At 41.8% G+C, this 10,192-nt stretch overlaps 1 protein-coding gene across 9 annotated transcripts in view; it reads left to right on the top strand.

Annotated features, from left to right (window-relative positions):
- Nucleotides 1-9,781: 9,781 nt before the first annotated feature.
- The window catches only part of DIAPH2 (diaphanous related formin 2), an 835,399-nt gene continuing 834,988 nt past the window's right edge, over nt 9,782-10,192 (top strand). For 6 of the 9 annotated variants that reach the window (XM_038415147.2, XM_043492689.1, XM_038415146.2 and 3 more), the window contains exon 1: nt 9,782-10,165. In XM_038415147.2, the coding sequence (XP_038271075.1) occupies nt 10,037-10,165 (129 nt within the window). In that variant the 5' untranslated portion in view covers nt 9,782-10,036. The remainder of the gene's footprint in view (nt 10,166-10,192) is intronic. The other 3 variants (XM_038415148.2, XM_043492690.1, XM_038415149.2) reach the window with 2 other exon arrangements.

Here is a 10,192-nt window from a genome sequence, read left to right as displayed (position 1 = left end):
CAGACACCTACAAGATCTCTATCAAGCATTCTTACAACTACAATACCCACCTGCTGAAGTGAAGAAGCAGAATGACAGGGCCAGAAGAGTACCCAGAAGTCACCTACTACAGGACAGGCCCAACAAAGAAAATAACAGAATGCCACTAACCATCACCTTCAGCCCCCAACTGAAATCTCTCTAATGCATCATCAAGGATCTACAACCTATCCTGAAGGATGACCCATCACTCTCACAGATCTTGGGAGACAGGCCAGTCCTTGCTTACAGACAGCCCCCCAATCTGAAGCAAATACTCACCAGCAACCACACACCACACAACAGAACCACTAACCCAGGAACCTATCCTTGCAACAAAGCCCGTTGCCAACTCTGTCCATATGTCTATTCAGCGGACACCATCATAGGGCCTAATCACATCAGTCACACTATCAGAGGCTTGTTCACCTGCGCACCTACCAATGTGATATATGCCATCATGTGCCAGCAATGCCCCTCTGCCATGTACATTGGTCAAACTGGACAGTCTCTACGTAAAAGAATAAATGGACACAAATCAAACATCAAGAATTATAACATTCAAAAACCAGTCAGAGAACACTTCAATCTCTCTGGTCACTTGATTACAGACCTAGGAGTGGCTATTCTTCAACAAAAAAGCTTCAAAAACAGACTCCAAGGAGAGACTGCTGAATTGGAATTAATTTGCAAACTGGATACAATTAACTTAGGCTTGAATAGAGACTGGGAGTGGAGGGTCATTACACAAAGTAAAACTATTTCCCCATGTTATTTCCCCACACCCCCACCGTTCCTCAGACCTTCTTGTCAACTGCTGGAAATGGCCCACCTTGATTATCACCACAAAAGGTTTTCTTCCTCCTTCCCCCTCCCCCCTGCTGGTAATAGCTCATCTTAAGTGATCACTCTCCTTACAGTGTGTATGATAAAACACATTGTTTCATGTTCTCTGTGTGTGTATATAACTCTCCCCACTGTATTTTCCACTGAATGCATCCGATGAAGTGAGCTGTAGCTCACAAAAGCTTATGCTCAAATAAATTTGTTAGTCTCTAAGGTGCCACAAGTACTCCTTTTCTTTTTGCAAATACAGACTAACACGGCTGCTACTCTGAAACCTATATTTAGGACTATGATTCTTTGCCCAACTCCAATCCATTGGCAGTTTGTTATGCCTAGCCATAGCAAATAAAATTCAACTGCAAATGTGCTGTGACTTTTCACATGACTTATTACTCCATTCCCACCCCATCTGCAGTATGTAACCTTTTTTTATACAATGGGTTGCATTTGTCAGCTTCCTCTTGCAATTAAGTATAAGAGGGAAATAAGTGGGGACTGACTAAATCAGTGACTCAACAGTTTTGCCATTTTAGCTCAAAACTGACCAATTGAGTGCCTAATCACTGTATGTTATGACTGCTCCCCAGCCACCTCCTAGCTGGCTAAAAGCAAAACAGTAGTTATGACCACAGAAAATAAAGCCCACTGAGTTGGCTGTAAGGAAGCTGCCTGCATTTGTTTCCTTCTTCCCTTTTAGAAATGACCAGGACTACTTATGTGTTTAATGAATTTCTTATAGCTCTAATAGTAAGAATAGCTTTATTTTTATAACTGTTTATTAAGAAGTCTTCAGGAGTTTACAAATCATTAACCCACCGTTACCAGAAATAAAATACTAACCCCTAAGAAAAGTAGCTTGTCACTTAATTTGGACTAGAGAGAGATTATGCAATTTATAATTATCACACTTTTCTATTGGGCAGGGTATTACTATGGTGGAGAAGAAACCTGCTTATGCCATCCAGAGGCATGAACGTTTAGGAGGACTACCTTAACTACCTTAACATTGAGTGAATTCTGTTTTCATTATGGCTAACTTAGTCTAAATAAAAACTAAATAATAAAAACTTGTCAAAATGCAATTTTTGGCAGTTTAGGTCATTTTCTCAAATATTGAATAAAGGGTAACCAAATAGCTAAGTAGCTGTTCATACACAAATACTACTTTATGTCATTTCAGGTTGGCTAATACTTAGGGCATGTCTACACTTACCTCTGGAGTGATCGATCCAGCAGGGGGTCGATTTATCACATCTAGTGAAGACATGATAAATCGACCACCGAGCACTCTCCCATTGACTCCGGTATTCCACCAGAGCGAGAAGCATAGTCGGAGTCCAGGGGGGAGTGTCAGCAGTCAACCTACCACATTGAAGACACCGTGGTAAGTAGATCTAAGTATGTTGACTTCAGCTACGTTATTCAAATAAAGCAAAGATATATTAAGTTCAGACAACCTAATGTACATGCCTTTTCAGCACCCTTTTCCCCAAACTTGAATGTGTGATTTTTCTAGAACTGTACAGAAAAACTGGGGTGCAAAGGAAAAAATATGGGCTATTTGTGGTGATGCTGTTGGCGGGGGGGAAAACAAGAATGCTTGAGGAAGGGGGAACTGGAAGCTGGCATCCCTGGGGTACAGTTATAGTTGCGGTATGCTCTCTGTGGTAGAGGGCTGTTGTGCTAATGCTGAGTAGTTTGTGGATGAAGAAGCAGAGGTTGTTGACAAACTTGATTTTGCATTTCCTGTTAGTGGTTAAGTTAAATATAATGTGTTCTCTTTGCTCCAACAGTACTGTGCAACACAGCAACTTTCTCTCTGCTAAAAGAAAAGGAGTACTTGTGGCACCTTAGAGCCTAACAAATTTATTTGAGCATAAGCTTTTGTGAGCTACAGCTCACTTCATCGGATGCATTCGGTAGAAAATACAGTGGGGAGATTTATATACACACACAGAGAACATGAAACAATGGGTTTTATCATACACACTGTAAGGAAAGTGATCACTTAAGATGAGCCATCACCAGCGGGGGGGGGGAGGGGATGGAAAAGGAGGAAAACCTTTCATGGTGACAAGCAAGGTGGGCCATTTCCAGCAGTTAACAAGAACATCTGAGGAACAGTGTGTGTGGGGGGGAGAAATAACATGGGAAAATAGGTTTAAATGCCTCATTCAGTGAATTCACTGAATGCGTCTGATGAAGTGAGCTGTAGCTCACGAAAGTTTATGCTCAAATAAATTTGTTAGTCCCTAAGGTGCCACAAGTACTCCTTTTCTGTTTGCGAATACAGACTAACAGAGCTGCTACTCTGAAACCTGTCACTACACTACAGTATCTTTCTGTCAAACTTTCCATCTTACTTAGTTCTAAAAAACCTGAATGACTTTCATATATTTACTTCTACTAGTGACAATCACAACCATTCTTACAGATTATAATGCGCATAGTAGGTGACTGTAAACAAAGGATACTTTAAAAGCAGAATGGTGGGGAGCATTGTCTATTGATTTAAGGAGAGCATTAGGAAAAATGTTTTCTTGTGAAGAAATATGTGGGAGTGCCAAGGAGGTGGGAAAATGCTGCAGAATGAAGCTCGCTCAGTTTTTCTTAAGATTATCTGCAGACTTCAACATTTAACAAGTTTTTTCTTGGTTTGAATTTGAAATGTTTGCCTCACAATGATACCGATTGAAGAATGTTTTGATGAAAGGAGGATATTCTGGAGCACGATTAAAAATATTATCAAAAAGGGTGTTGTGTGACCTTTAACACAGATCTTAATCACATTTCAGACAACAATAGTGCATTGTGCACTTCATGCATCCGATGAAGTGAGCTGTAGCTCATGAAAGCTTATGCTCAAATAAATTTGTTAGTCTCTAAGGTGCCACAAGTACTCCTTTTCTTTTTGCGAATACAGACTAACACGGCTGCTACTCTGAAATAGTTCCCTGACCTTCTCCAACTTGTTTTCATGTCAAATCCTTCAAATGAGGCATTTAAACCTCCTTGCCCAAAGCCACTGTCACCAACCTCCCGCACACACCATATGGCCCCTTCTGTTTTCAGAAAGGCATAGCTAGCAGGCAGCAAAGTGGCTTGGCAACTGAAAATTTCTGCCCAAAATCTTGGGATTGTGCATGTGCTTATATAATTTGGGCATGTTTTTGTTTAGCCTAACATTCAGCCTGTTTGCATGCATCCATACCATTATGAAAATGTCATTCTGGGCATGTTAAGAAGTTCTGTCCTACAAAAGATGCTTGGTACATGCGATAAGACTATTCAAAATGCTTTTCTCTGACTTAAACAGAAAAAAAATCGATTATATATAGGTTCTTATATTGGATATAGTATGAGCTAGAACTGGGTGAAAATGTTTTCGTGAATAGTAAATTAACTGAAAAATACACTTCTATATTTAGACGGTTTTTAGAGCACTAAAAATATCTGCAAAAAGAAAAGGAGTACTTGTGGCACCTTAGAGACTAACGAATTTATTTGAGCATAAGCTTTCGTGAGCTACAGCTCCTTTATCGAGTGAGCTGTAGCTCACGAAAGCTTATGCTCAAATAAATTTGTTAGTCTCTAAGGTGCCACAAGTACTCCTTTTCTTTTTGTGAATACAGACTAACATGGCTGCTACTCTGAAACCTAAAAATATTTGTAAACTTGGGCTGAATTTGAGTAGTTTCAGACAAAAAAGGGGAAATAATCCAAATATGTCAAAATGGTTTGGTTTGACCATCTTGAAACTAAATATCTCAACCTTTTGTTTCAAAATATTGTGGTTTGAAATTTAGCTAATTTTTTTTAAAAAGCGAGGGCAAATAACATCCAAAAATGACATTGGAAGAAATGACAATGAAAGAAAACATTGACATTTTTTGTTGAGGGTTGAATGAAACCAAACCAATTTCTTTTTTTGGGGGAGGTGGTGGCAGAATTTGTCAGTTCCTCCCCTAAATAAAAAAAATCAATCATTAATTCAGCTCTAGTAAGAGCATCTTCTCATAGTACATTACATGATGTGATTAACATCTGTCAGGTGTGTTTTTTGTTTTTTTTTTAAACTCATCCTTCCCCTGCATTAGAAATGTGTGCAGTAGAATATCTTGTCTTGTTTTTGGTAGAGATTTTTAAACACAACCTCACTCACACGCACACACACACACACACATACACGTTTGAGAAGACAACTTCAAAGAAATGCACCTTGCACCTGGAATGGAAGCTGAGGTTTGTGATGGTGCTTTGTTCCTGGGGGAGTACATTCCAAAGTCTTAGACCAGCCCCCAAGAAAGTTCTGTCTCTCACAGACTAGCTTTACTCTTATTATAAATAATTCTATAGTGCCAGATAATTTAAAAAGAAATTAAAAACTATACTGGAGTAAACTTTCAGTATCTCTAAACTTGATTTAAGGTTTTTTTCCCCTCCATATAAACAAACTATACTGATAGTAAATTGATGTTTCACTTCATTTAAAAGTTAATTCGCTGAACTGAAATCCGAAATGTACCTTCTTCTAGAGCTTTTATTAGCCTCCCTATGTATGGTGGTTTCATTCAATCCCTTCCTTGGATCTTTATTTATACCTTCTCTGCTGGTCTATATCTTAGGGATATGAATCCAATATAAACATTCAATTGGGCAAGAGAAGGTTTCCGTAATACCACAGGACTAGTTCTGTGGCAAATGTAAAGCCTGTGTGTGGTGAAATGAAGTTCCAGAGCACTTGAAATTGTGTTGGATACATAAAATGCTCCACTCCACAGAATGCTTCAGGAGCACTTAAGATCTGGACATAGGAATTTAGGACAGCTAGGAAGTAATCCCTCTAAACTGGACTCTCGGGTGACTGCACTTTGTGTTTTGTGTTAAGTTATGGGCACCTTGTTACTAAAAATACAGGTTATGTCTTCATTGCACAGTTAACCAAGGCTTTTATTGGATTTTAGCCCAAATGCCTTACCATCCACACAGAAAATCCTCTGATCTGGGGTTGGAGGTGCTTTAAGCCTGGGTTAAGATAGTTGGCTGGGGGTTTGGCTTGTAGTCTGAGCTCTGGTTTAACTCTGAATGAAACCCACCCAATTTGCAGTGGGAATGCAGGAAAAATCTTTCTAGCACTTATAGTCCTGAAATGTCCTTTAAGAATTTCACCCCTCCATCTCCAGAAGGACAGCCAAGTTCTCTCACAATTGACAATATGACTGGAAAGTAGAAGCATTGCCAGCAGATCAAAAGAAGTATTATTTCCCTCTATTCAGCACTGGTGAGGCCACATCTGGAGTATTGCATCCAGTTTTGCACTCCCCCTCCTCCTTCCCCCCCACGAAATGATGTGGACAAATTGGAGAGAATCCAGCGGAGGGCAATGAAAATGATCAGGGGGCTGGGGCACATGACTTACAAGGAGAGGCTGAGGGAACTGGGCTTGTTTAGTCTGCAGAAGAGAAGAGTCGGGGGGATTTGATAGCAGCCTTCAACTACTGAAGGGGGGTTTCAAAGAGGATGGAGCTTGGCTATTCTCAGTGGTGGCGAATGACAGAACAATGAGCAGTGGTCTCAAGTTGCAGTGGGGAAGGTCTAAGTTGGAATTAGGAAAAACTATTTCACTAGGAGGGTGGTGAAGCACTGGAATGGATTACCTAGCAAGGTGATGGAATCTCCATCCTGAGAGGTTTTTAAGGCTCGGCTTCACAAAGCCATGGCTGAGATGATTTAAGTTGGTGTTGGTCTGGCTTTGAGCAGGGGTTTGGACTAGATGACCTCCTGAGGTCTCTTCCAATCCTAATCTTCTCTGATTCTATGAAAGACTCTTTAGACCATCTCAGCAAAGAATCTCCTGGGATATGCCCACAGACACACCCAGATGAGTGCAGAAACACTGAGTGTACAATAAAGAGCGTAGGGTTTTGCTGTGCAAATGCTTGCACTCGGCCTAAACTACCCAGGTTCTGATCGCCTGTGGTTAAGACAAACCTAAATAGACAAACTGTTGAGCAAAAATGGTGTGTGCGGGGAGGAAGGTGACTGACTGACCAAAGAGAAGAGTTGTTGATTTTAATTGTATCTGACAACACTTTTTTAAACTGTCTTCATGCTCCAGTCCAGCCTAATTTGGAAAGTGCTGCTGTTTGCATATTGTTAAAAATGATTGCTGGAAATTATTTCACACTGTTTGCAAACTGGTAATAAAATTCAAAATTCTTTATAAAATTACTAATTCTAAAGTACATGGAGCTTGCCTTGATAACTTAAAGTGGAACAATATCCTTGAAGTAACAGAAGAAAAAGTTACATGAAGTAATACAAAGGGGCTATGCCTAGAATACATGGGATAAATAGGTAGACTTTAGATAAAAATTAGGAGAAATGTCCCATATAAAATAGGTTAGACATGGGGTGTCAGCCTTCAGCCTGGAAATGGCCTGTTTCAGGGCTTGCATGGTATTACCAAATTGTGCAGAATCTGAAACTCCAGTTTTAAGAATGGGATTCTAGCTTTCATGGTTGTGGAAATCTCGCCAGTCACAGTGTAAACTAAGTTTCAGAGTAGCAGCCGTGTTAGTCTGTATTCGCAAAAAGAAAAGGAGTACTTGTGGCACCTTAGAGACTAACAAATTTATTTGAGCATAAGTTTTCGTGAGCTACAGCTCACTTCATTTTTATCTTCCTGAGTCTGCAAACAGCCTGAAAAAATAATCAAGTAAACTTCCCACAGCCTTCTAATCTCATTGGAATGTTACCGCTAAAGCTGAATGATGACACTTTAAAAGTATTTAGTTAAATGGTTAGCAGATAGAAAGGGAAAAGAAGTAAAATTGAAAAGCCTGGGGAAGAGTGGGAATTGTGGGATGCATGACAAGAGTGGTGAGTGTATGTGTGTGAGAGAGAGAGAGAGAATGGGACATAAACAGGAAAGAAGAAAAGGAGTACTTGTGGCACCTTAGAGACTAACAAATTTATTAGAGCATAAGTTTTCGTGAGCTACAGCTCACTTCATCGGATGCTACATTTGTTAGTCTCTAAGGTGCCACAAGTACTCCTTTTCTTTTTGAGAATACAGACTAACAGGGCTGCTACTCTGAAACAGGAAAGAGGGAGAGGTACAGAAAAAGGAGGCTGGCGAAAGAAACACTAAGGGCAGAAATAACAGTAGTCCTAATGTTGAACATATTCTTCTACTGAGTGACGCTAAATCCAGAATTTGCAAAATTAAAATGTTGATATACTACATAAATGCCACATTAAAAATCTGTGTAAGCCTCTCATTGATATCTGTGAGAGGACTAAGTGTGTGTCATACTAAATGTATAGCCAGCTACACTGAGGATAATTAAAACCAGCACTTAGGCTCTATGCAGAAGGAGTTTGAAAATCCCCTATCAGACTGTTCAACAGTCTTATAGGAGAAAAGGTGAAATCCCCACAATTTAAAATGGCAGGTTTCAGAGTAGCAGCCGTGTTAGTCTGTATCCGCAAAAAGAAAAGGAGTACATGTGGCGCTTTAGAGACTAACAAATTTATTTGAGCATAAGCTTTTGTGAGCTACAGCTCACTTCATCTTATGCATTGAGCTTGCTCGTCTCTAAGGTGCCACACATACTCCTTTTCTTTTTACAATTTAAAATGTTTAAGATGGTACTAGAAAATGTTTACCGTAGAGGATGAAGCTAGAACCTGCATTGATTGGAACACATACAGGATGTCTTAAAAGCTAAATATTTGTGCTAATGTCACTTTCCAGTAACTAGGTCAATTTAACATATTTCAAAGGAAATACAGCGTTTTCACTAAGAAGGAAGCATACTGGGGGAGGGGAAGGATTGCCAACTGTACCACTGAATAAGTGCATGCTAGACAGAAAACTTCAGTCAAAATATTTAGGAGAGAAACCTCAGATAAAGGGATGCCCTAATTTTAAACATAACTGAAGAAGTACTTTGAATCGTACTCATAAATTAAAACTCGGGTTTAGGAACCTAATCTACTATTAATTACACACTTATAGCATGATTCTCAGGTTCGACAACAAAGAAAATATTTTACCATTTGAAGTCCAGTGGAGTCAGGTACCCCTGCAGTTTTAGTGTAAATGTTTTGACTGCAAACCCTTGAGAGGAAATAATTGTTTACAGTATACTTCCATAACAAAATGGAACAAGGACATTGAAGTGTAGGGTTAGTTTATTCCGAATTTGTTTATATTTATATTGGGGAGCAATGTTAATTGCTTGTTTCTCTTTAGAACTTTGCAAAAAGAAAAGGAGTACTTGTGGCACCTTAGAGACTAACAAATTTATTAGAGCATAAGCTTTCGTGAGCTACAGCTCACTTCATCGGATGCATTTAGAACTTTGTTGTTTCACTGAAATTAAAGTAATACGGCACTTGAGAACACATGCTAGGTGAGAGGAACTGCTCCTTGACTAGGAAGTCTCCGAAGTTATATGGGGAGGGTATTTAGGCCCTCGATTAAGGCTGGATTCTGGAGCTGAGAGAATTAGATTTATTTTGTCCATGTGTTTCGGGCGGGGGGCGGTGTACCTGATGTCGCCTGGTGTGAGATTGTGGCCGTGGTGTGGTTACACTGGGGAAAGCTGGAAAGCACTTTCCCATCTTGGGAAGCATGCCCTGGCAGAAAAGTCGTTTGCAGCGAAGCAGAGCTGACGCTCCTGGGCTGTCTAAGCGGGGCTGGTGTTTCGCTGTCTCCGGGTGACTCTGGAGCAGCCATCAGCGGCAAAAACGCGGGCTCCCTACGCGCCCTCGGTCAGCAGCTGTGACCCGCACGCTCCGGATCAACTAGACGCCCGCCCCGCGCTGGCGCATCTGTTGCTCGCCGCCCCTCCCCCTCCCGTTCTGCTACGGAACTTCAGGGAAAGGGAGTCTCAGAGCAGCTCGAGGTAAGGGCGGCAGCTTCGCCGTGGCTTCACTTTCGTAAGGGGCATGCGCAGGGAGCTGGTCGCATGCTTACTAGGCCGGCGTTCAGGGTAGCGCGTGCGCAGAAGGCTCTCTCCTCCTGGCCGAGCGGGGGGGGGAGAAGGAGGCGACAGCAGCCGGGAGCCGCCCGTCTGCCCTGCGGCGTGTGAAGCGCCTATGGGGCCCTGAGGAAGCCGCTGGCAGCGCAGAAGGCCGTCGCTCAAGGGCGCGGGGCTGGAGGATGGAGAACCAGGCGGCCCCGGCCCCGGGCGCGGGGGGCGCGGGCGAGGACACCCCGGGCTCCGGCAGGGCGAACCTCAAGCGCAGCGGGCGCGCCGCGGAGGAGGAGAGCAGGAACAAGCCCAAGCTGGTGAGGGAGCGGAGGGCACCGCGGGAG

This window comes from Dermochelys coriacea, chromosome 9 (assembly GCF_009764565.3).
Source record: "Dermochelys coriacea isolate rDerCor1 chromosome 9, rDerCor1.pri.v4, whole genome shotgun sequence".
NCBI lineage: Eukaryota > Metazoa > Chordata > Testudines > Dermochelyidae > Dermochelys > Dermochelys coriacea.
Note: the sequence above shows the minus strand (reverse complement) of the source record. Positions and strands in the feature narration are given on the sequence as shown.